Source organism: Hyla sarda, chromosome 8, assembly GCF_029499605.1.
Source record: "Hyla sarda isolate aHylSar1 chromosome 8, aHylSar1.hap1, whole genome shotgun sequence".
Taxonomy (NCBI): Eukaryota; Metazoa; Chordata; class Amphibia; order Anura; family Hylidae; genus Hyla; species Hyla sarda.
This window is the reverse complement of record NC_079196.1, coordinates 33103475-33129902: the sequence shown is the minus strand read 5'-3', so window position 1 is coordinate 33129902 and position 26428 is coordinate 33103475. Positions and strand designations below refer to the sequence as shown.

Genomic DNA, 26428 nt, shown 5'->3' with positions numbered 1-26428 from the left:
GGGATATTCGGTTTATTACCACTATATCTAGTATTGTATATGGAGCCTCGTTAATCTTAATCCTAATTCTTTGTACACAATATTTTATAAGTAAATCCTATATGATTGACAGTTGCCTGCCTTCCCCCCCCTTTCTCTATTGGGATGTACTTACCTAGTAATGGATCCAGAATTGTAAAAAGGAATAATTATATTGGTTCCGATACAATGATTAACAGAACTTTTGTAGGTTGGATTTAAGCCATTATTAGTGAGTACCCCTTAAACTTAGTCTTCCCCCATGCATGTTAAATCTGCAGTCACTACTCTTTCAGTTCTAAGTTTTCCCGCATGCGCGTTTTCATTCCGGCCACTACGTTCTACTTTCTAAGTTTTTTCGCATGCGCGATTGATTGGTGGACGGGCGCATGCGCTAGCTTACGTAGTGATGTTTTTTGTTTACAATTCAGAGCGCAAGCGTGGTTTTTACACAGGCGCATTAGGGACCTGCCGTGATTCAGCGCAGGAGGAACCGGAACTGACGGAGCTCCGTGAGTGGCAATGAATTGACCTATCAGATTACAGTTGGGGAAGATAGACAGGTAATTTAACGTATACCTTGGGAGGTAAGTACCTGCCCAGGTGTCATTATTGTGATTGGCTAATCTAATAATCCTGGCAATTGGGTAGGTGAACTGCCAATCTTATTGATAGTTCCCTATTGGAGGGTTAAACACAGGAAGGGGCTGTGACCTTGGTAAGGGAGGTTATATAAACCCTCTACGCGGCGTTCTTATAGCCATTGTTCCCTAACCTCTGAAGACGTCACTTTGGTGGCGAAACATGTTAGGAGGGACAGTGTGGTAGCATTTTAAATATCAGCAAAAGCACCCTTAATCAGCGCATTCTGCAGATGCGCTGAGTAGATTTCTATATTCAGTTGGTCCCTAGGGACAACAAGTACACTAATACATGTGGTGCTAACATGCTGGATTTTTTAAAATCACTTATAGCTCTGTATACCCACTTTATTGTTTAATTAAAAGTTAAGTTTTAATCAAGTGGTAAGGAAGAAAAAGACCCTTTTCAAAGGGCGCTGCTGTTGTCCTGGTGAGATGAAGATGAAAAGTCCGAGGCAGAAGTATTTTGCAAGATATAGCTTCTTTATTGGTGTAGAATCATAGCAAGCAGGGATACAGGCTAGATAACGCGTTTCGGGGGACAGCGCCCCCTTCTTCAGATCAGTGAACACAGAATCACTGATCTGAAGAAGGGGGCGCTGTCCCCCGAAACGCGTTATCTAGCCTGTATCCCTGCTTGCTATGATTCTACACCAATAAAGAAGCTATATCTTGCAAAATACTTCTGCCTCGGACTTTTCATCTTCATCTCACCAGGACAACAGCAGCGCCCTTTGAAAAGGGTCTTTTTCTTCCTTACCACTGCATATCTATCCAGGACTGGCTAGTCCTGTCCTGTACCCTGGGCTTAGCAGCTGTATCCGGTGGACTATTATCCATACTACTAACCCCACTGTGGGTCTACATGCGAGTTTGTTGCTCGCTCAAGGTGAGCACCCATCATCTACTCTTCGATTAACCCCTTCCACCTGTCATCAACGGTATCACACTAGGCGCCTTTCCGTCGGTCTTTCCTTCTTTTGCTCTTTTCAGATTTCAAGTTTTAATCAAGTGAGGGATAAAAAGTGGACTTTTTGCTCAGTCCTTTTGGGCTGAGTTGAGGTATTAAAGAAACACTGAGTTAGGTCAAATAAAACTCTGAGTTTCACAACCAGTGTGCCTTCAGCTGTTGCAAAACTACAACTCTCAGCAGTCACCGACAGCCAATGGTCATGCTGGGAGTTGTAGTTATGCAACCAGCAGATGCACCACTACAACTCCCAGCATGCACTTTGGCTGTTTGTGCAAGCTGGGAGTTGTAGTTATACAACAGCTGAAGGTACACTTTTCCATAGAAAAAATGTGCCTCCAGCTGTTGCAAAACTATAAGTCCCAGCATGCCCATAAGGGAATGCTGGGAGTTGTGGTGGTCTGCCTCCTGCTGTTGCATAACTACAGCTCCCAGCATGCCCTTTTTGCATGCTGGGAGCCGTTGCTAAGCAACAGCAGGAGGCTCTCACTCACCTCCTACTGCTGCAAGCCGCTGCTTCAGGTCAGTCCCTCGCCGCCGCCGCTCCTGGGGCCCCGATCCCAACAGGGACGCCGGAGATCGGGGTCCCCAGCTGCCGGGGACCACTTCCCTCACCCGCTCACGTCCTCCGGAAGAGGGGCGGAGCGGGTTGTGGAAGTGACACCCGCAGCAGGTGCCCTGATTGGTCGGGTGCCCTGCGCTTGTCTTGGGGCTAAATGGCTATGTTGTGAGATTACCATAACACTGTGGCTAGCTTTTTGTGAACTGGTATTTCCTGTTTGAGTTTCCTTCTTTGCCTACAAATCCCACAATTCCATTTTCCTTCCTCCCACACATCAGCCACCCCACCCATTGAAACATAAATTAGCTGCATCCATTCAAACATTCAAAAGACCTGTTGTTTTCAATCAGGGTGCCTACAGCTGTTGCATTAGTTACAGATTGATCTCTCTCCCACCAAGCGATCCCTCCACCCATTGAAGCAGACAGACTCCCGTCATCAGCTGACTAGTGAGTCAGGTCTCGGCCGCACTGCAACATGGGAAATATCTGAGACAACAGTCATTTTGTACATTTTGTATGCTGGTAAAATAAATATTGGGGTGAAAATTGCAGAAGAATTGTGAGAAAACCGTCACACACAGGTACAGACACTATAATATGAACTACACTAACTTTACAGCCCCTGTAGCATAGTCAAATAAAAAACAATTCCTGGCATTCCCCTTTAAGAAAAAAATTCTCCAGAATATAGTATTCTCAATAACCTATTCTGATCTTTTCTTTAAAGTGATCAGATATTCAGGGTAGGCAACGTCGTCGTGAAAAACAACAAACATTTTGGGTGTGTCAACATTATCCACTACTGAATCATAGCGGCCTTTACTGTGGTCACCATCGATACATGGAGCTTCCTTGTAGGAGGACCGTCCCGCACAATATCGTCCGGTTAGCACTGCAGCTTGGTAGATGTATTTATTTCCATTAGGATCAGGACGGGAATATGCGTCAATACAAGAGTATGATGACTCGACAGCGAAGTACGTTCCATTTCCATATGCTGTAGCTGTTTAAATGAATGCAGTTAGTTTAGTAATATGATCTCTAGTGATGAGCGGCATATGCCATATTCCAATTTGCGATATTTTGCGAATATATGGATGAATATTTCTCCTATATTTGCAAAATTCGCATATTCGATATATTCACGGTTATTTTTGCATGCGCATATGCGAATGCGGATAACTATCTACCTTTCTATCTATATTATTTATCTATCTATCCATCTATCTATCTACTAATATAATATTCTTTAGTGACGATGTTCGGGAATATGAGGATATTCGGGAATATGAGGATATTCGCGAATATTCGCGTATTCTCATATTCTTATATTTGCGAAAATTTGATCTCCAGTCTAATGCAGTAAATAGTATAGGAACCTTCTTTAGACCACAAGCTGGGAGCAAAAAGGGATGAGATCACTGTGATGTGTTCTGTGGGGAAAAAAATTACAATATTCGTAATTGCGAATATTCGCGCTCAACGCTAATGGTCTCTAGACAGTTAAGCGCTCTGTTGAGCGCTCTGTGCCGGCCCAGCAAAGAAAGCGCTGAGTTGTGATCTCTAGTAAATAGTGATGCTAGTTAACTCCTTAGGGGGGTGCAGTATACAGCTCTATATAGATGAGTGTATGCAGTGTAGGCAGACCATGATATTACTATATAAAACTTTGCCCCTCTAATTTAAAACTATGTCCTCTTGTGGTAGTTGTTCTTCTTTTAAATATCCTCTCCTCCTTTATAGTGTTGTATAGCTCTGTCCCGTCTTTCTTCAAGCTATACATGTTAAGGTCCTTTAACTTTTCCTGATAAGTTTTATAGACGACATCTGTTAATGAGACAGGGTTTAGCAGTAGCCCCTAAAACAGCTAGCACTAACCCACAGTATTACCCTTGTACCCACCGCCACTGGATTGGCTACAATGAGTTAACTAGCGATGTTTAACATTGCTTGTTAACCCCTTTAGTGCTGAGCCAGGGCAGAGTGTTGTCTGTTTGCCATTCACCAACAGTATGGAAACTTACCATTTTTACCACAGTAGACTCTATTGAACCCATCACGGTTGATGTTGACAATGGCATCAGTGTGTGTGCCGTGGTACAGGTGCCTTACATTTTTCTGGCCGGGGTTTTTTCTGTTCACAGCTTGCTTGTTAATGGTGAAACTCTGCCACATTGTTACATTTTGTATACGTTTGATCTAAAAGGTAAAACAATCCTTTGTTTTGTATCTTTCATCAGATCATTTTTTACACTTCGTAGCACTAGTGAAAATATTTATCCTCCTAATTATAAGATGTTATAAGATGTAATATATTCTGCCTTGGCTGAAGTTTTACTCCCCCTCTTCCCGATGTTATGCTCACAGAGTGGAATTAAGGATTTAAAGGGCTTGCCTAGTTTATAAAAACTCATTTTCATAAACCCCATTGGGGAATTCTGAGTTTAAAAAGTTATCAGATGAAAAGGCATTTTCCAGAAACATGTCTGGGCTGCTCACATCACGATTTCTCCATCCGACCTGAGTACACGATTTTTATAACTTAAAATCGTATGAAATCATATATAAAGTCGGATCCATTGACCTCCATTAAAAAATCGGATCCATTACACACATCTGATTTGATCCGCATCCGATTTCACACGATTTTTGTTCAGGTCTGAAATCGTGGTCAACCCCGATTTCAGACCCAAACAAAAATCGTGTGAAATCGGATGCGGATCAAATCGGATGTGTGTAATGGATCCGATTTTTTAATGGAGGTCAATGGATCCGACTTTATATACGATTTAATACGATTTTAAGTTTTAAAAATCGTGTACTCAGGTCGGATGGAGAAATTGGAGAAATCGTGATGTGAATGCAGCCTTAAAAAAAAAAAACAACAAAAAAACTGTAGATACGTCCTGCACACGTGGCCACCCCCCCACCCCCACTGCCTCCTGTATATGGCGCTCTCCTCTTCCTAGTTCTGGAGGTCAGGAGTGGAGTTTTCTTTGTGGGTTTTAATTCCCTACAATTTTTTTCCACGGTATTTACTAAGGTTTTCCTACATTTTGCTTTTTTTTTTTTTTTTTACACATGCTCTGATCTGTGGGGTTTTCCACAGCTCAAATCCACCACATTTTCTGTGGAAACCTTAGTAAATATGTTGTTTTTTTGTGTGAAAATGTCGGGGACACGCCCCTTTCCAATGACCATGCCCACTTTCCGCGAAGACCACGCCCTTTTCTGGGTTTCCTCAGTAAAATGGAGAGTTCGTCGAGTTTTTTTTCAATTCTGGCACAAATTTTTGCGCACATTCTGGCACAATGCGCCAAAATCTGGTGAACAACTGACAAAACATGTCAGGTTTACAATAGTAAATCAGGTCCAGTGTGTCTCATTGCTGCTCAGCTAATCCATGATCTCAGTGGTGTCTCGTCTCAGTCAGTTGCAATGTGACATGAAAAAAGACTGCGGGTGGGACCGGGCCTAGGACCATTGTACATACGTATAATATTAAGTACATAATAGAACAATAAACAAGCATATGAACCTCTGTAACTTTATATGTACTCGCTGATGTCGTTTTAAAGAATTTATCTTTCACGTCTTTGTATTCTTGGGAAGTTTTTGTAAGTACAATTTCCTGAAATTCACTTCTCCCAATATCAGTCCATGTCACTGGATAGGTAAATATTGCTGTAGCAAAAAGAAAAAACTGGGATTAGATTTGTGTAGAGTTCTAGATTTAAAGGGGTATTCCAGGAAAAAACTTTTTTTTTTATATTTCAACTGGCTCCAGAAAGTTAAACAGATTTGTAAATTATTTCTATTAAAAAATCTTAATCCTTTCAGTACTTATGAGCTTTTGAAGTTAAGGTTGTTCTTTTCTGTCTGAGTAATCTCTGATGACACCTGTCTCGGGAAACGCCCAGTTTAGAAGCAAATTCCCATAGCAAACCTCTTCTAAACTGAGCGGTTCCCGAGACACGTGTCATCAGAGATTACTTAGACAGAAAAGAACAACCTAAACTTCAGAAGCTCATAAGTACTGAAAGGATTAAGATTTTTTAATAGAAGTAATTTACAAATCTGTTTAACTTTCTGGAGGCAGTTGATATTTCAAAAAAAAAGTTTTTTCCTGGATAACCCCTTTAAACCTCACCAATGGCAACATCTCTAGGTACTGACAGTTTAGTGGGGGCAGCATAAGCACCAGTTGACCCCCAAACCAAAATTGGGCTTCTGCTATAAATGCTGCCTGTTACTACATGCCCAGAGACTGTCCAGCATCAGGACATAGTATGCAGTGGCACACATGGTACTAGCTGGCATCAGGACACATTGCAGCAGGCCCTCCTAGACCAGAAGAGACCTAGCGAGAGAGCAAGAGCCTTTTTTTTCCAGATAAATGGAAAATAATTCAATTTGTAAAGAATAGACGGTGACCTACCAATATTAAAGGGGTACTCTGCTGCTCAGCGTTTTGAACAAACTGTTCCGAATGCTGGAGTCGGCGCCGGGAGCTTGTGACGTCATAGCCACGCCCCCTCATAACGTCACATCCCGCCCCCTCAATGCAAGTCTATGGGATTGTTCAAAACAATGAGCAGCGGAGTACCCATTTAAAATTGGTAGGTCACCTTCTATTCTTTACAAATTGAATTGTTTTCCATTTATCTGGAGAAAAAAAAATCCAGGAATTTAAAGGGTACCTCTCATAAACTTTTGATATATTTTAGATTAATGAATGTTGAATAACTTTCAAATAGCATGTTAATGAAAAATATGCTTCTTACTATTGTATTTTTCCCGATCAGCAAGCATTTCTGACTCATGCTGGAGTCCTAAACACTCAGAGCTGCCAGCCTGCTTTGTTCACAGCCAAACAGGCTGTGAACAAAGCAGGCTGGCAGCTCTGAGTGTTCTCCTTTGTGAACAAAGTAGACTGGCAGCTCGTAGTGTTTAGGACTCCAGCATGAGTCTGAAATGCTTGCTGCCAGGACTGGTAGGGAGACCCCTAGTGGTCATTTCTTCAAAGTGGAAAATTAAATAGAAAGAAGCATATTTTTTAATAACATTCAATTGTAAAGTTATTCTGCATACATTAATCTATAATATATCAAAAGTTTTTTTTGATGAGAGGTACCCTTTAACTGATGTGTGAATCTTCCTTTGTCTTTTCTTTGTAGAGGGCATCTGATCAGTTTTGCTAGGCTGTAATTTTGGATATGCATGACACAGAAGGTGATACACTCCTTTTAGGTGCATTAGCATTAAATAAGATTTAAAGACAGGGCACAGCTTCCTGTACGTCAATCAAACAGGGCAAAGAAGGGAGGGGGACCCAGGAGCCAAACACTGTTGAGGCACTTAAGCAGCTCAGCCCCGCCTCCTTGACATTTGAGGAAGGAAATAATAATTTTAGCTGTGGCAAACCTGCCACAACTATAGCAGACTGTCATCATCTGTCATCTGGCTGTGTCTGAAATTTTTGGCCAATAGACAAAAGATTTTTCATCAATGAATAATCATTTAGGAAAGAATTCTGAACAACTGTTATGGCAAATGGAGACTAAAATGTGAATGACGGCAATGGCACAATGATCATTCAACAGAAAATTGTATATACTACTTTTGTCCAGCCATTATACTACCATGTATTGTGCATGGCGTCCCTTAAAGGGATACTCCGGTGGAAAACTTTTTTTTTTTAAATCAACTGGTGCCAGAAAGTTAAACAGATTTGTATTTAAATTCTATTAAAAAATCTTAATCCTTCTAGTACTTATTAGCTGCTGAATAATACAGAGAAAATTATTTTCTTTTTGGAACCCATCTGCTGACATCATGATCACAGTGCTCTCTGCTGACATTTCTGTCCATTTTTGGAACTGTCCAGAGCAGCATATGTTTGCTATGGGGATTTTCTTCTACTCTGGACAGTTCTTAAAATGGACAGAGATGTCAGCAGAGAGCACTGTGGTCATGATGTCAGCAGAGAGATCTGTGTTCCAAAAAGAATATAATTTCCTCTGTAGTATTCAGCAGCTAATAAGTACTAGAAGGATTAAGATTTTTTAATAGACGTAATTTACAAATCTGTTTAACTTTCAGGCACCAGTTGATTTAAAGGAAAAAAAAGTTTTCCACTGGAGTACCCCTTTAAGGGGAGCTTTTACTGGTAGAGACTGACTAAGGGTAGGGTCACACATACATTTCCCGCTGCAGGAAAGCTGCTGTGGATTCTGCTATGAGCATCTGTCACCTAAAATCTGCAGTGGAAGGAGGCTGCAGATTTTACCCCGTCGGATGGCCAACACATCAGTCACTAGAGGCAGAGAGCTACTCTAGTGACTGACGTCAACGCACTGGGGCTATCCTTCAAACCTTACTGCACACACAGGGCTACGGCCATATTATAATATTTATTGCTAACAATCCCAGTATACACTATAGATGTAATCCTCATATATACCTCCATGAAATGTTGCTGTCACTATCCTTTCTTCCCTTTGCAGTGCCTAAACAAAAAAAATGTAAATAACATGAAATGCAGGAAAAGCCTTAATCTTAGATCTTTGGGAAAAATAAAACAATAAAAATAAACATAGTACTGATGCAGTAATTCCCTTGTTTCAATCTTAAAGGGGTACTCTGCCCCTAGACATCTTAACCCCTATCCACACCCCCTCTATTCATGTCTATGGGAGGGGGTGTGATGGCTTCCTATAGATATGAATGGAGGGGGCGTGGTGTGATGTCAGGAGGGGGCGTGGTGTATAAGCAACATGTCAAAAGTTGTTTTTCATGACAGTAACTCTTTAAAGGGTTTTTTACATCATATAAAGGGATGGCAGTCATCCCCACCAATTATATGAACTAAGGGGCATTAGTGTTGGTTTAGCTCTGGATTCCCTTCCCTGCATCTGTTTATTTGCAAGTAAATGGAACTTTTTTCTGCACAGACAGGTCAGGACTACAGAGGTCAGGACTACAGAGGTGCAGGGAAAACAAAATGGGTGCCTTCAGTGCCAGGTACAAGAAGGATACACATTAAAGAGGACCTGTGGTCATTTAAAAAATATACATATATTTGCAATAACCAGTAGAAGTAGATAGCTTGGGGGGGGGGGGGGGGGGGATCACATATCTGCTTACAGCATGATTGTAATGTCCGTTTTTGTGTTTTTGTATTTTTCTGTTTTGGTGTATGAACAGTTTTCTGTGCTTTTCTTCCTTGCTAGGGAATAGTTAATGCTATTAGCCAATGGGAACTCGGGCGGGGCTATGTAAAGCTGAGCTCTGCTGGAACTTTCAGCTGTTGATTAGTTCTTACTCTGCCTACGACTGTTTTAGTCTGTCTGTTAATGTGAGTTTTAACCATGGTTTGTTTCCTGTTATGATATGAATTTTAGTCTACTTAGTTTTATGTACATCTGTCGGTTTTTAGGATTATGTGTGTCCGTTCTGCTTTAACCTTGTTGTCTTGGTCTGTGTTCACACTGTTAGTCTTATGCTTGTACCTGTGCTTAGTATTTAGTAACTGTGTTCTATGTTTCCTGACCTCTTTGGTGTTTGACATTCAGTTCATCTGTGCATCCCCTGCATCTCCTGGTTTTGTCTGCTGTGTATTTATTCCATATCTAGTCTTGTTCATTTATTCATATCTGCTGTTTATTTTGATTCTGGTTTCTGAACTGTGTGTTAGTATGCTTTATCCAGCCCTGTTAGTATTTAGTGCACTTTAGCGCAGGAAGGGACCGGCTCCAAGTTGTCGATCCGCCATTTAGGGTGGATGGGCATGTAGGCAGGGAGAGTTTCTTTGAACAGCTTAGGGCTCACTCTCCCTGTCCCCCCCCCCCTGTCATGACAATGATGACCCCCTTCCTCTTCTGAGTTATAGGCTTTGTAGTACTTTGTAGTCCCCTCTGACTGATTCAGTGAATCTGTCAGATGGGCAGGATTTTATTTTCATATGGGCTCTGTTCTGAGTTCTGTACAGTAACTGTACAGGGGTATGGTCTCGCGCATAGTGCAGGATCTCCTCTTGAGGCCATGCCTTTCTTCATTAAAGGGGTATTCCATGGAAAATACTTTTTTTTTTTTTCATCAACTGGCTCCAGAAAGTTAAACAGATTTGTAAATTACTTCTATTAAAAAATCTTAACCCTACCAGTACTTATCAGATGCTGAAGTTGAGTTGTTCATTTTTCTGTCTGACCACAGTGATCTCTGCTGACACCTCTGTCTGTCTGTCTCAGGAACTGTCAAGAGTAGCAGCAAATCCCCATAGCAATCCTCTCCTGCTCTGGCCAGTTCCTGAGACAGACAGAGGTGTCAGCAGAGAGCGCTGTTGTCAGACAGAAAAGAACAACTCAACTTCAGCAGCTGATAAGTACCGGTAGGATAAAAAATGTTAATAGAAGTAATATACAAATCTGTTTAACTTTCTGGAGCCAGTTGATATGGAAATTTTTTTTTTTCATGGAATACCCCTTTAAATATGCACCCCCCCCCCCCTGTACAGTCACCACACAGAACTTAGAACACAGCTCATATGAATATAAAGTCCTGCCCATTTGACCGATTCACTGAATCAGCCAGAGGGGCACTTTATAAAATATAAATTGGCCATTATAATTCACGTAACAAACAGCAATCGGTCTGTTTTCTCCTTACCCAGTGACCCACAGAAGTTGTGATATGGGCCCCACATATTCCAAGATCCATTGGCCACTGTATGGAAGTAGAGGGTTCATCTTGTGGGAAAAGAATGGGGGAGATTTATCAAAACCTGTGCAGAGGAAAAGTTGCCCAGTTGCCATAACGAATCGGATTTCTTCTTTTATTTTTAACAAGGCCTCTGCAAAATGAAAGAAGCGATCTGATTGGTTGCTATGGGCAACTGGGCAACGTTCCCTCTGCACAGATATTAATAAATCTCCCCCAATGTGTCCAACAAAAGTATACAATGAGCAACAAGGAGGCAACATATTGAAAGTAACCAGTCCATTTGTATGTTTAGGACATTCACATTTTGTTACCTGTAATTCTGTGCTTTTTGCTTGAAAAACCTTCAGATATTTCTTGTAAATATTTTCCTCAAAAACAATTATGAAGATTGTCTCAAGCGAAGGGATTAAGGTATCGGATAAGTAGTTGAGAATGCTTTTCAGAATCGCCTTGATAGATTCTTCTACATTTACTCCGGCAGCGCCTGCAAAACACATATGATATTTTTAAATGCAAGGTTCAAGTATAGGATAGTGGATAAATTGGATTGGTGGGAGTCCAAGCACTCGCCAGTCCCCAGAACCTGTTCATTGTTTCGGCAGATGCCGAGAAGCGGAAATTTTTAATGTAAGTTTGTTTTCCCTTAGTCCTAACAGCAGCACAAGTGGGGTTTCCTGCCCCTGTGAAGCAGGCAGGGTGGTGGAATTTTTAATTCCACCCAAGTAATTAAAGTTTTAATTAACCCCCCCCCCCCATAAAAGGCCTCTTCCCACAGGCCACATTGCTTATATAATAAGTAAAACTATAAGGGCGGGAAATTTGTGTGCTGCTGTTAGGACTAAGGGAAAACAATTTACGTTAAAAATTAACGCTTCCCTTACGTCCTAACCAGCAGCACAAGTGGGGACTTAGCAAGTAACAACACAAATAGGGAGGGACTACGGCAGAGTGGCACTTAGGATGGTTTGCCCAAAGGCCAACTCTTCCAAATATTTGGCATTAAAGGGGTTCTCCGGTGCTTAGACATCTTATCCCCTATCCAAAGGATAGGGGATAAGATGTCTGATCATGGGAGTCCCGCTGTGTGATGTCACGCTCTGCCCCTCAATGCAAGCCTATGGGAGGCTTGCATTGAGGGGCGGAGCATGACGTCACACGGGGCGGAGACGTGACATCACACGCCGCCGGCCCTGTGGTCGCCAGTAATCAGACCCGGAGCTAACACGCTCCAGGGACTGATTACAGACGGGGTGCCGCGTGCAAGATCACGGGGGTCCCCAGCGGCGGGACTCCTGCGATCAGGCATCTTATCCCCTATCCTTTGGATAGGGGATAAGATGTCTAAGCACCAGAGAACCCCTTTAACCCTGTAATGACTGACAAAAGTGTTTTGGGTGCCCAGAGAGGCAGCAGCACAGATTTGTTCCAGAGGAACAAATTTCCTCTCAGCAAAGGAGGTAGATACTGCCCGGGTAGAATGGGCAGTAACAAAGGCAGGAGGAGTCAACTCCTGGGCTACAAAAGCCTCTCAGATTGCCTCTTTAATCCATCTACTCAGAGAGGGTTTAGAGGCTTTAAAACCTTTGTTCTTCCCTGAAAAAGAAACAAGAAGGTGCTCTGATCTTCTGAACTCTCCAGTTCTTGCAATGTAGATTTTCAGAATTCTTGAAATGTCCAGAGTGTGATCTGCAGCTTCCTCAGGAAAGATGGGTTAGGACACAGAGCTGGAGAGAAATGACCTGGTTGATGTTTGAGAAAGTTGGGGCCTTAGGACAAAAGGTCGGCAGATATCTCAACAGGACTCTGTCCTGAAGAAAGAGTGTGTAAGGCTCAAAAGCCGAAAGGGCCTGAAGCTCACCAATTCTTTTGGCTGAGGTTATGGCCAATAAAAAGGTGACTTTAAGGGAAAAATACCTAAAGTCAACTTCTTCCAGAGGTTCAAAGGGGGGGAGAGCAGAACAGTAGAGAAATCCTTAAGAACAGCAGATAAATCCCATCTGGGGATAGGTCTGAGAACCCTAGGTTTAACTCTTTCAGCTCCCCTGAGGAACCTTTTAATTAGGGGTTCTTGTGACAAAGATCTGCCTAAAGAGGCAGAGAGTGCTGAGACTTGAATCTTTAGAGTGGATGGGCTTAGACCCTTGTCAAGGCCATCCTGGAGAAAACGTAGTATTGCAGAAAGAGGAGGATCTGAGGCCATTACCTCTTTCATAGCACACCACTGATGAAAGATCCGTTTTATTCGGGAATAAACCTTGTTTGTTGATTGTGCTCTGGAATGAGCAATGGTTCTCAAAACCTCTGCAGGAAGCCCACTATCTAGTAGGGTCCTTTCAATCTCCAGGCTGTCAGATTGAGTCTCCTCAGATCTAGGCAGGAGCCTGTGTTGTGATGCACAAGGTTCTGCATGGGGGGAAGACTCATCCTCATGAGCTGGGTGAACCAGGACCTCTTTGGCCAGAATGGTATGATGGCAATCACTGAGGCCTGGTCTTGCCTGACTTTCATTAATACCCTCGGTATCATGGAAAGAAGAGGGAATATGCAGGCCAGCCTGAACCACCATGGAATGGACAGAGCGTCTATCGCCACTGGATTGTCTTCTTTGTAAAGAGGGCAAAACTTGCTCACTTTGGCGTTCAGATGAGTTGCCATGAGATCTCTCTCTGGAACTCCCCACCGACTGGTTATTTTCTTGAAAATATCCTCGTTGAGGGACCATTCGCCCTGGACTGGAAGACCTCGACTTAGACAATCTGCAACTGTGTTGAGATTCCCCTTGATGTGGATCGCTGAAAGGTGGGTTAGGTTGGTCTCTGCCCAGGAAAGAATTAGTCCGGACTCCCTGAGGAGAGTTTGTGACTTTGTGCCCCCCTGTCTGTTGATGTAAGACACCACCATGGTGTTGTCTGACCAAACTTTTATAGCTTTCCCTAGGATAAGGGGAACAAAATGGAGGAGAGCTAGTCAGACTGCTCTCAGTTCTCTCATATTAGAGGAGAGAAGTCTGTCCTGAGGGGTCCAAATGCCCTGAACCGGATTCTCGTCCAGATGAGCTCCCCAGCCAAGAAGGGAGGCATCTGTGGTCAAAATGATCCAACGAGGTTGAATCAAGGACTTCCCATCTGTCAGATCCCTCCACCAAATGAGGTATGCTCGGACTTCGGGAGACAGGGAGCATTTTTTGTCCAACCCCTTGGGGTTGCGATTCCAGACTTGCTCTTGAAGTGGCCGGAGATGCCAAAGGGCCCAAGGAACTGCCTCTGCAGATGCTGACATGTGACCCAACATCTTCATCAGGGTTCGAATGGAGACCCTGTGAGGGCTCCTCAAGAACTCAGTGGCTCTTACTACTTGACCTTTTCCTCTCTGGAGTCAGAGATAAGGTCATTTGGGAGGAATCGACTATAAAGCCTAGAACCTTCCTGGTGGTGGAAGGAACAATCTAGGACTTTTCCCAATTTATTATCCAGCCTAGACGCTGGAGAAATTGTAGAGCCAGGTGAAGATGGGATTGCAAGACCTCTGGAGTGGCGGCTTTTAGAAGCCAGTCGTCCAGGTAAGGGATGATCTCTAGACCTTTTAGTCTAAGAGCAGCAACAATTGGGGCCACAACCTTTGTGAAAGTGTGGGGAGCAGAAGTAATGCTGAAAGGCAAAACAGCAAACTGGAGGTGCTTTACCACTCCTCTGATGGTGACAGCAACCCTCAAGAATTTCCTGTGAGCAGGATGGATGAGAACGTGAAGGTAAGCATCCTTCAGATCGATGGTAACCATAAGATCTTGAGGGTCCAGGATGCTGGTGACTGACCGAATGGTTTCCATTCGGAACCATCTTTTCTTTATAAAACGGTTCAGGAAATGAAGGTCGATAATCATAGGCCAGTCCCCTGATGGCTTTGGGACTAGGAAAATAAAGGCATAAACCCCTGTCCCTTTTTGATGAGGAGACACCTCCTCTAGAGCATGCTTTTCTGTGTACTGAAGAACAGATTCTTCTAAGATAGATTGATTTGGTTGGGGTAACAATTTTGTTAACACAAATTTCCTTGGGGGCGGGGGGGGGGGGGGGGGTAAATAAACTCTATTCTGTAGCCTGACTTGACTACATTTAAGACCCAAGGATCCTGAATTTCCTGAATCCAGGATTTTATAAATAAACTTAAACGACCTCCTACTGGAGGGGGAATGGTGGATGGACTTTCCATCTGAGGACTTGGAAGGGTATGGGGAAGGAAATCGTGGGTGGAGGCTATGGGAGAGTCATAGATCAGACTTGACCATGTTTATAGTTGGACTGGTGCTTCTGAGGTCTAGAAGCAGCCTGGTTTCTACCACCTCTTCCTCCGCCGTGCCCACGAAAGCTCTGAACAGGAAGGCATTTCCCTTTTTTATCAGCAAGGCTTTCCATAATCTTATCCAGCTCGGAACCGAAGAGTCTACCAGGCTCAAAGGGAAGACCACAGAGATTAAATTTTGAAGAATTATCCACCATCCAGGGGCAGAACCATAAGGGGTGTCTGCTAGCAGAGGCAAAAGCCATAGATTTTGCAGCCAATCTAAGATGTTGCTGAGATGCCTCGCACAAAAAATCCAGACTTAGAAGGGAGAGTCTTGAATGAGTCCAGAATTTCTTCTCTGGGAACATTCCCTTCAATATCTGACTGCACTCTGAGAACACGTTCTTTTGCAAAGTCAGCTACTTCAGATGTTGCTATAGCCACATTTGCAGAGGCAGAAGCTGCTGAATAGCAGCATCTTAATAGCGAGTCCACTTTCCTATCTAATGGATCTTGGAGATTACTCCCATCATCTGCCGGTACCAAAACCCTTTTGGAGAGCTTGGTGACTGCCATATCCACCTTGGGGTGGGTGGAAGCCCGGATTCCATCTCATTTTCTGGAAGCGGATACATCAACTTAGACCTCCTAGTAAGAACAGGAGGCTTATCAGGGTGTTTTCACTCAGACACCATAAGTTTTCTAAGGGACTCATCCACTTTAAAAAGCCCACAGCCCTCTAGAGGTGGACGCAGAGGCTTCCCCTGGGTCAACATTGTGATCCCTTGACCGGATGGACCTAAGTAGTCTTTGTGTCTTGTCAACTGGGAAGAGAGATGGTAACGTAATCTCCTTAACCGACTGTTCGGACCGAACATCCACCGACATCAACGAGTCATCAGGAACGGAAGTCGGACTGGGGGAGACCTGCTGCACTGAGAAGCTGCTTTAAATAGAGGAGAAGGCGGGCTTTTTGAAATAAGCTCCTGCCCCACCAGATGTGACATTACTGTGTATACAACAAGCACAGTAAAATAAAGAATACAAAGTATTTTTGGAACTATGCCCCTTCCAATCCAAGAGAAGGGGCATAAAGAGGAACCCCAGAGGGGAAGGTAAAAGAAAATATTACAAATGTGCGCTTTAGTAGCGCAGACGCCTGACCGGAAGTCGTCAGATGATGCACTTCCGGTCCGCGGCCCCGCTAGACAGCGGGGCCGAACGCATGCAGCGTAGCTACCCAGAGCGAGATCGCACCGGTAAGAACACTAAAAAAGGGGGAAAGGGGGGGGGGATCCAGCCCCGGCCCAAGAAAAAAATAGGAGGCGCAGAAGTGCCTCCATACACGCCGCTCCCCACTTTAACTTACGGGCAGCGGAGCCGCCGCCCGGACGCAGGGAGCTACAGCTGGTGTGTCCCGGGTAGCGTGTCCTAGGACAAACACCGCCCAGGCAAAAAAAAAAAAGAAAGGCAGCAAGGCTGCAGGAAAACATAATAAAATATAAAAAGATCTCCCCCCCCCCCCCCCAAAAGGAGGGGAAAACTCCATGCAGGCTCCGCAATACACAGAGCCTGCACTGGCCTGCTGTCCGCCAGGACAGAAAAAAAGCAATGTGGCCTGTGGGAGGAGGCCTTTTATGTGGGGTTTAATTAAAACTTCAATTACTTGGGCGGAATTAAAAATTCCAAAGTCCTGCCAGCTTCACAGGGGCATAACACCCCACTTGTGCTGCTGGTTAGGACGTAAGGGAATCACGATTTCTGTGGCAAATGTTTCTGATGCAGAAATATCCCTTTGTGCACAGTGCAATAGAATCCTATTCATATCAATAGGACTCTGCTATAACAGAATTTCTGAGCAGATTTTTTCTTGTGGATTTCCTCTGAAATTCTTCTGTGTGACCATGGCCTAATGCTGCAAAAATAGCAGACAAATTTAGTAGGAGAACCGAAACCCTGATAGAGGGATCAGTGGTTTTCAGACGAATGGCCCACAGCAACTTTTGAGACCCTCAATTTCATTTCTTAAACTGATTTATAAAAATAGGAACTGATGTCCAATTAGTTGTAACCATTTTGGGTTTTGTTACATTTTTTTAATTACTATTTAAAGAGTACCTCCCATGATATCCCATGACATCATCTGAAGCCATACAGGGGAGAACTTCTTCCCTCACTCTGCTACACACACAGCCCAGAGAAGTTCAGTGTGAGATGAGCTATGACTGGCTACGGCTGCACACCCCCCCCTCAGAACTCCAGACTGCATTTGCTGATTTTGGACTTCTGCCAGGCCAGCAGGAGTCCAAAGTCTGTGCAAGAGATGAAGGGAAATGTGCTGTGGACATATAGGGAGACACCTAGTGGCAGCATATTTAAACACAAATAAAACATAGAAAACGTAATTTTTTTTAAACAAAGTACATTAGAAAGATTTTTTATTTGCCATAAGGCGTGCAATAGCAAAAATTTGTTTTAATGTGAGTGCCCATTTAAGGCTTACTGTCATTTGTAAAAACCCTTCAAAACATTTTCAGTCCTAATATCCGCTGTGATTGTAAAGTATAGTCGGGCGAAGCACTCTTTACTCCCCAGTTGTGTGCCTCATAGATAGAGCTTTCATCTGGCTCTAACTCACGATTGTAGTGGATGTCCGAACCATGACCATGAATTTTTGACATGTCTGGAGGACATGTAAAAGGTTTATACAAATGACAGTAATGCTTTAAATAATACCGCTTTTCTATACTGTTATTTACCTGTCCCAATGGCTGGAAGTGCCAAACTTGTGAACCCATTCTTATGGCATTCAAGCAGAATTCTGTCGATTGAAGGTTCATAATCAGGCACCCTGGTTGGTCCAATAATGTGCATAATACGTTTGCTTTCAAGTTCTCCACCACTTGTGATTGCAACTCCATCTGGTTGAATAGAACCTAAAATAGATTCACAGGGAAGCTACATAAGTGGGATATCTTTCTCTTATGGTGGGCCCCATAGTGTTCTCAATGACTTATGGTCACCAAGTATAAGAAGGAATATAAAGACACAATTGAAAAGAGAGTTAATGTATAGAGTACCTCCAAAGCCTTCAACTCCCACCTGATCTTTATATCCAGTGCAGAGAGACGCATTTCAAGTACAATTGGTGAGGAAATCCTATGACGCCCAGCGAGTTCTCTACACAGGTCTTTATTACAATAGGCCTTGTATACAGAACCTGCTGGGCGCCCAGCGATTTCCTCAGCCACTGTACTTCAGTTACACAGGAAAGAAAACAAAAAGGTGCAAAACAAAAAGACAGCAAAACAAAAAGATACCAATTTTTTTGCATTCCTCCTTAACAGTGTCCCCTGCAGCACTTAGAATTGCCCCTGAAACACCTGTAAAGACAATAATTAAATACATTCTGTAAGGACACCATATTACTGTATCTATAAAACAGTGTACAAGTGCACGGCATTATGGGATTGTTCTTTGTGAAATCAGTTTGACTCTTCAGCTGCTGACAAAAAAGTTGCTTTTATAACTATACAAACAGGAGTCAACAAAACTAAAGGTATGGTAATATTATCTCCCTAACACCTATCTATCAGGATCTGCAGCCCTGTACCTGGTATAGAGATGAAAGATTTATTTTAAAGGGGTACTCCGGTGGAAAACTTTTTTTTTTTTAAATGAACTGGTGCCAGAAAGTTAAACAGATTTGTAAATTACTTCTATAAAAAAAATCGTAAACCTTTTAGTACTTTTTAGCAGCTCTATGTTACAGTGGAAATTCTTTACTATTTGAATTTCTTTTTTGTCTTGTCCACAGTGCTCTCTGCTGACAGCTCTGTCCAAGTCAGGGACTGTCCAGAGCAGCATAGGTTTGCTATAGGGATGTGCTCCTGCTCTGGACAGTTCCTGATACGGGCATCACGTGTCAGCAGAGAGCACTGTGGACAAGACAAAAAAGAAATAAAAAAAATTAAGATTTTCCTCTGTAGCATACAGCTGCTAAAAAGTACTGAAAGGATTAAGATTTTTTAATAGAAGTAATTTACAAATCTGTTTAACTTCCTGGCATCAGTTCATTAAAAAAAAAAAAAAAAAAAAAAAAAGGTTTCCACCGGAGTACCCCTTTAAGAAGTTGCGTTAGTTAAAAGTAGTACCTTAAAGGGGTACTACCGTGCTGACTACTTATCCCCTATCTAAAGGATAGGGGATAAGTTGCCTGATCGTGCGGGGTCCCGCCGCTGGGGACCCCCGCAATCTTGCACACAGCACCCCGCTCTCATCAGGCCCCGGAGTGAACATCCGCTCCGGGTCTGATGAGGGGGCCGGTGATCGTGACGTCAACAACTGTCTCGCCCCTGCCATAGACTTACATTGAGGGGCGGAGCGTGACGTCACATGGGGGTGGAACCGTGACATCACGATACTCCTGCCCCGTGATCGGCAGTCATCAGACCCGAAGCGGTGTTCGCTCCGGGACCTGATGAGAGCGGGGTGCTGCCTGTGAGATCGTGGGGGTCCCCAGCGGCGGAACCCCATGCGATTAGGCAACTTATACCCTATCCATTAGATAGGGGATAAGTTGTCAGCACAGTAGTACCCCTTTAATAACTGTATAGGCTTGTCTCTTTTTTGAGCTGTACCAAGTTTGTAAGATCTATGCCAGCACTGTATGCGGATTCCATATATGTAGAAGGTAGGGCCTCTCTTCAGAGAAGTCATGATGAGGGATCCAGTGAGTAACATAGTAACACAGTTTATAAGGTTGAAAAAAGACCAAAGTCCATCTAGTTGAACCTATATCCCTAATAAGTCCCTACTGAGTTGATCCAGGGGAAGGCAAAAAAAACCTCATACTAGAGGTAAAAATTCCTTCCCGACTCCAAATATGGCATCAGAATAAATCCCTGGATCAACGTTCTGTCCCTATAAATCTAGTATACATAACCAGCGATGTTATTATTCTCCAAGAATGCATCCAGACCCCTTTTGAACTCGTTTACCGAGTTCCCCATGACCACCTCCTCTGGCAGAGAATTCCACAGTCTCACTGCTCTTACAGTAAAGAACCCTAGTCTGTGCTGGTGCAGAAACCTTCTTTCCTCTAGACGTAAAGGATGCCCCCTTGTTATAGATACAGTCCTGGGTATAAATAGGTCATGGGAGAGATCTCTGTACCCGTCCCCTGATATATTTATACATAGTTATTAGGTCGCCCCTAAACCTTCTTTTTTTTAAACTAAATAACCCTAATTCTGATAATCTTTCTGGGTACTGTAGTCCTCCCATTCCCCGTATTACCCTGGATGCCCGTCTTTGAACCCTCTCCAGCTCCACTATATCTTTCTTGTACACTGGTGACCAGTACTGTACACAGTATTCTATGTGTGGTCTGACCAGTACTGTACACAGTATTCCATGTGTGGTCTGACTAGTACTGTACACAGTATTCTATGTGTGGTCTGACCAGTACTGTACACAGTATTCTATGTGTGGTCTGACTAGTGATTTGTACAGCGGTAGAATTATTTCCTTGTCATGGGCATCTATGCCACTATTGATGCCCCCCATGATTTTATTGATGCACCCCATGTCCGCTCTTACTTCATATGTCACCATAACCCCATTCCAAATCTCTTCCACAGGGACGTCAAAAATTAGAATGTTTAGGGATCATTCACCAAGACTCTTTAGCTGAAAGGCTCCACCTCAATGACTACAAGCAGGTAATAAGCATATGCCATGTGCAGTGAGCAGAATACTTCCACTGACACCTCGCACACCTCATTCACATCAGCGTAATACAGTTCTAAGAAATTCATACGTAAGTGAATGCATACATTTTTTCATACGGTTACATACATTTTTTCTAAAACCGTATACGGGAACCGTAATGAAAAATTGTGGTGTGATTGCACCCTAAAAGTGAATGCATATGCTTTTTCATACGGTTCCATAAGTTTTTTTTTTTTTTTAACCATATACGGGAACCGTATTGAAAATTTGTGGTGTGAATGCACCCTTATACAGCATCTATAGAAATCTACAGGGCTCTACCATAACTCTTTGCCCATGATTTCCTAAAATGGCACCCAAAGGTTTTACTTCTGGATTCCACATTAATGGGATGGATGGATACTCCATCAGATTGCAGCATTGATTCTAGGAAGTATATATCCAAAATGATAAAGCCATATGAGGCACCAAGCACAGCACATGGAGTGCCTACAGCTGTGTGGAGCCACAGTGACTCCATGTGCTCCAGTACAGCCTCAGGTCGCAGTATGTACTAATACTTACCACTAGTCCGATTCAGTGATGAAAAGGTTAAGTTCACAATACAGTCCACTGCCTGATGAGTGATGTCACCTTTGACTAGTTCTATTATCTTTCCAAAAGCCCAGAAATGAGGGTAATTTGTCTGAATTGAGAGCACAAATAGGTTTATATGCAAGTACCAATATTGTGGCTTGTTTGTTAAATGAGTACTCCGGCCCTAAGACATCTTATCCCCTATCCAAAGGATAGGGGATAAGATGTCTGACCACGGGGGTCCCGCCACTGGGGACCCCCGCAATTTTGCATTTGGCACCCACCTCTTAGAGTTCCACGCTGCGAGCTCACAAACTGCCGGGTACCGACCACCAGCCATCACGCCCCCTCCCATAGACTTGCCTAGCGGGGTTGGGGGTGATGTCACATGGGGGCGGAGTCATGACATCACGATACTCCAGCCCCGTGGTCGGTACCCAGCAGTTTGTGAGCTGGCATGCAGCTCAAAGATTTGGGTGGCCGAATGCAAGATTGCGGGGGTCCCCAGCAGCGGGACCCCTGCGGTCAGACATCTTATCCCCTATCCTTTGGATAGGGGATATGATGTCTTAGGGCCGGAGTACCCCTTCAACATTATATATAGTGAATGAATATATCAAACATCACTGTGCAGTGTCAAAAGTTTAGCAACGTTCTAGTGTGAAAATAAACATATTTATTCAGGAGAATTCTAGGGTCAGAATGTTTATTTCTTTATAAAAGTTGGAGCTTAGTTTATCGGATACAATCTACAATTCTCCTGTATATACATGAAATGAAATAATAACATTCTGCCTGCAGCCACCACTAGGAGGAGCGTATGAGCTTCCTGCATACTGTGTTATTGAGCCTGATGTATAAACAGTATGCATCAAGCTTCTAAGCTCCCCCTAGTGGTAGGGTAGTGCAGCCTGAATTTGATACTTACGCTCTATGGGGAGAATTTTTCAATTCATATGGCACACAGAAGTTGTTGTAAAGTTGTCCTTAAAGGGGTACTCCTGTGGAATACTTTTTTATTTTTTTTTTTAATCAACTGATGCCAGAAAGTTAACCCCTTAAGGACCCGGGCTTTTTCCGTTTTTTTCATTTTCAATTTTTCCTTCTTAACTTTAAAAAATCATAACTCTTAAAAATTTTCACCTAAAATTCTATATGATGGCTTATTTTTTGCGTCACTAATTCTACTTTGTAATGACCCAAATTTACCCAAAAATCTACGGTGAAACAGGAAAAAAAATCTATGTGCGACAAAATTGATGAAAAAACACTATTTTGTAAGTTTTGGGGGCTTCCATTTTTACGCAGTACATTTTTCGGCAAAAATGATACCTTATCTTTATTCTGTAGGTCCATACGGTTAAAATGATCCCCTACTTGTATAGGTTTGATTTTGTATCACTTCAGAAAAAATCATGACTACATGCAGGAAAATGTATACGTTTAAAATGGTCATCTTCTGACCCCTATAACTTTTTAATTTTTCTGTGTTCAGGGTGCTATGAGGGCTCATTTTTTGTGCTATCATCTGAAGTTTTTAGCAGTACCATTTTTGTTCTGATCAGACTTTTTGATCACTTTTTATTCACTTTTTTGTGGTATAAAAAGTGATCAAAAATGCGCTATTTTGGACTTTGGATTTTTTTTGCGCGTACGCCAATGAACGAGTGGTTTAAAAAGCGGTATATTTTTATAATTCGGACATTTCCGCATGCGGCGATACCACATATGTTTATTTTTATTATTAATTACACTGTGTTTTTTTAATTCTTGGAAATGCCAGGTGATTTAAACTTTTATTAGGGGAAGGGATAATTGAAAGGGTTAATGTTTTTTTTTACACTTTTCTTATGCCATATTATAGCTCCTATAGGGGGGGCTATAACATTGCATGTACTGATCTTTTACACTGATTGATCCATCTCCATAGGAATGGATCAATCAGTGTTTTCGGCGATTGAATGCTCAAGCCTGGATCTCAGGCTTGAAGCATTCATTCGGCGATCAGACAGCGCAGGATAAGGTAAGAGACCTCCTCCTGTGCTACAGCTGTTCGGGATGCCGCGGCGATCCCAAACAGCTCCCTGAGCTAACCGGCAAGTTTCACTTTGGTTTTTAGCCGCGCGCGGCTTTGAGCGCGCGGCTAAAGGGTTAATAGCGCGCGGCACAGCGATCAGTGCCGCGCGCTATTAGAGGCGGGTCCCGGCTTCACTATGACGCCGGGCCCACCGCGATATGATGCGGGGTCACCATGTGACCCCACGTTATATCGCAGGACCGGGTCCCAGGACGTACCAATACGTCCTGGGTCCTTAAGAGGTTAAACAGATTTGTAAATTACTTATTACAAATGCTATTAAAAAATCTTAATCCTTCCAGTACTTATTAGCGGCTGTATACTACAGAGTAAATTCTTTTCTTTTGGGATTTCTTTTCTGTCACAACCACAGTGCTCTCTGCTGACACCTCTGTCCATTTAAGGAACTGTCCAGAGCAGGATAGGTTTGCTATGGGGATTTTCTCCTGCTTTGGACAGTTCCTGACATGGACAGAGATGTCAACAAAGAGCACTGTGGTCAGACAGAAAAGAAATCCCAAAAGAATAGAATTTCCTGTGTAGTATACAGCCACTAATAAGTACTGGAAGGATTAAGATTTTTTTAATAGAAGTACAGTAACCCCCCGACATGCGATGGCCCCGACATATGATAAAATCAACATACTGTCACGATGCCGGCTGGCAGGAGGTGGATCCTCTGTGCCAGAGAGGGATGGCGAGGACCGTGCTAGTGGACCGGTTCTAAGACACTACTGGTTTTCACCAGAGCCCGCCGCAAAGCGGGATGGTCTTGCTGCGGCGGTAGTGACCAGGTCGTATCCACTAGCAACGGCTCACCTCTCTGGCTGCTGAAGATAGGCGAGGTACAAGGGAGTAGGCAGAAGCAAGGTCGGACGTAGCAGAAGGTCGGGGGCAGGCGGCAAGGTTCGTAGTCAGGGGAGATAGCAGTAGTTCTGGTACACAGGGTTTAAACACACAAAACGCTTTCACTAGGCACAAGGGCAACAAGATCCGGCAAGGAAGTGCATGGGAGGAGGTTAGATATAGTCAGGGACCAGGTGGAAGCCAATTAAGCTAATTGGGCCAGGCACCAATCATTGGTGCACTGGCCCTTTAAGTCTCAGGGAGCTGGCGCGCGCGCGCCCTAGAGAGCGGAGCCGCGCGCGCCAGCACATGACAGCAGGGGACGGGAACGGGTAAGTGACCTGGGATGCGATTCGCGAGCGGGCGCGTCCCGCTGTGCGAATCGCATCCCCAACGGCCATGACAGAGCAGCGCTCCCGGTCAGCGGGACTGACCGGGGAGCTGCAGGGAGAAAGACGCCGTGAGCGCTCCGGGGAGGAGCGGGGGCCCGGAGCGCTAGGCGTAACAGTACCCCCCCCCTTAGGTCTCCCCTTCTCTTTGTCCGGTAACTGCCTCCCCTGGGATGAGGACACCGGGAAAGGATGGAGGGATTCCTCAACGGCAGGTAGAACAGCAGGAGTAGGAATGGGGAGAGAGGGCAGAGGGCGAGACCTGGCACGGGGCAGTGTGACACCAGGACGAGGGCCATGAGGGGACACAGAGGCTTGCCTGATGGGACTGGGAGGGGGGGAGAGGCATTTCCTGTGGCAGGCAGAGTCCTTAATGACCTTAGGGGGACCGGATACAGGAGGAACCACAGGGTCACGGCAGGGAGTACTGGGAACCGGTTGAAGGCAGTCCTTGGAACAAGAGGGACCCCAACTCTTGATCTCCCCAGTGGACCAATCCAGGGTTGGGGAATGGTGTTGAAGCCAGGGTAGTCCAAGGAGAACTTCAGAAGTGCAATTAGGAAGGACAAAAAATACCATTTCCTCGTGATGAGGTCCGATGCACATTAGGAGGGGCTCCGTGCGGTAACGCACGGTGCAATCCAACCTGGCTCCGTTGACCGCGGAAATGTGGAGTGGCTTGACAAGACGGGTCACCGGAATGCGGAATTTATTCACTAAGGACTCCCGAATAAAATTCCCAGAAGCTCCAGAGTCCAGGCAGGCCACGGCTGAGAGGGGAGAGCTGGCTGAAGTAGAAATCCGAACAGGCACCGTGAGACGTGGAGAAGCCGACTTAGCATCAAGAGACGCCACACCCACGGGAGCTGGGTGCGAGCGTGCGTTTCCCAGACGTGGAGGACGGATTGGGCAATCCACCAAAAAATGTTCAGTACTGGCACAGTACAGACAGAGATTCTCTTCCTTACGGCGATTCCTCTCTTCCAGGGTCAGGCGAGACCGATCCACTTGCATGGCCTCCTCGGCGAGAGGCCTAGGCGCAGATTGCAGTGGAGACTGTGGGAGAGGTGTCCAGAGATCTAAGTCTTTTTCCTGGCGGAGCTCTTGATGCCTCTCAGAAAAACGCATGTCAATGCGAGTGGCTAGATGAATGAGTTCATGCAGGTTAGCAGGAGTCTCTCGTGCGGCCAGAACATCTTTAATGTTGCTGGATAGGCCTTTTTTAAAGGTCGCGCAGAGAGCCTCATTATTCCAGGATAGTTCAGAAGCAAGAGTACGGAATTGTATGGCGTACTCGCCAACGGAAGAATTACCCTGGACCAGGTTCAGCAGGGCAGTCTCAGCAGAAGAGGCTCGGGCAGGTTCCTCAAAGACACTTCGAATTTCCGAGAAGAAGGAGTGTACAGAGGCAGTGACGGGGTCATTGCGGTCCCAGAGCGGTGTGGCCCATGACAGAGCTTTTCCAGACAGAAGGCTGACTACGAAAGCCACCTTAGACCTTTCAGTAGGAAACTGGTCCGACATCATCTCCATGTGCAGGGAACATTGCGAAAGAAAGCCACGGCAAAACTTAGAGTCCCCATTAAATTTGTCCGGCAAGGACAGGCGGAGG

General features: G+C 44.2%; 1 protein-coding gene across 6 annotated transcripts in view; it reads right to left on the bottom strand.

Annotated features, from left to right (window-relative positions):
* Positions 1-2061: 2061 nt before the first annotated feature.
* LOC130284255 (protein mono-ADP-ribosyltransferase PARP15-like) overlaps positions 2062-26428 on the bottom strand; it is a 52264-nt gene continuing 27897 nt past the window's right edge. For 5 of the 6 annotated variants that reach the window (XM_056534429.1, XM_056534435.1, XM_056534434.1 and 2 more), the window contains 8 exons: positions 21493-21613; positions 18516-18578; positions 17955-18131; positions 11226-11398; positions 8657-8702; positions 5732-5877; positions 4218-4392; positions 2062-3196 (listed from right to left, as the gene is read on the bottom strand). In XM_056534429.1, the coding sequence (XP_056390404.1) occupies positions 2898-3196; positions 4218-4392; positions 5732-5877; positions 8657-8702; positions 11226-11398; positions 17955-18131; positions 18516-18578; positions 21493-21613 (1200 nt within the window). In that variant the 3' untranslated portion in view covers positions 2062-2897. The remainder of the gene's footprint in view (positions 3197-4217; positions 4393-5731; positions 5878-8656; positions 8703-11225; positions 11399-17954; positions 18132-18515; positions 18579-21492; positions 21614-26428) is intronic. The other variant, XM_056534430.1, reaches the window with a different exon arrangement.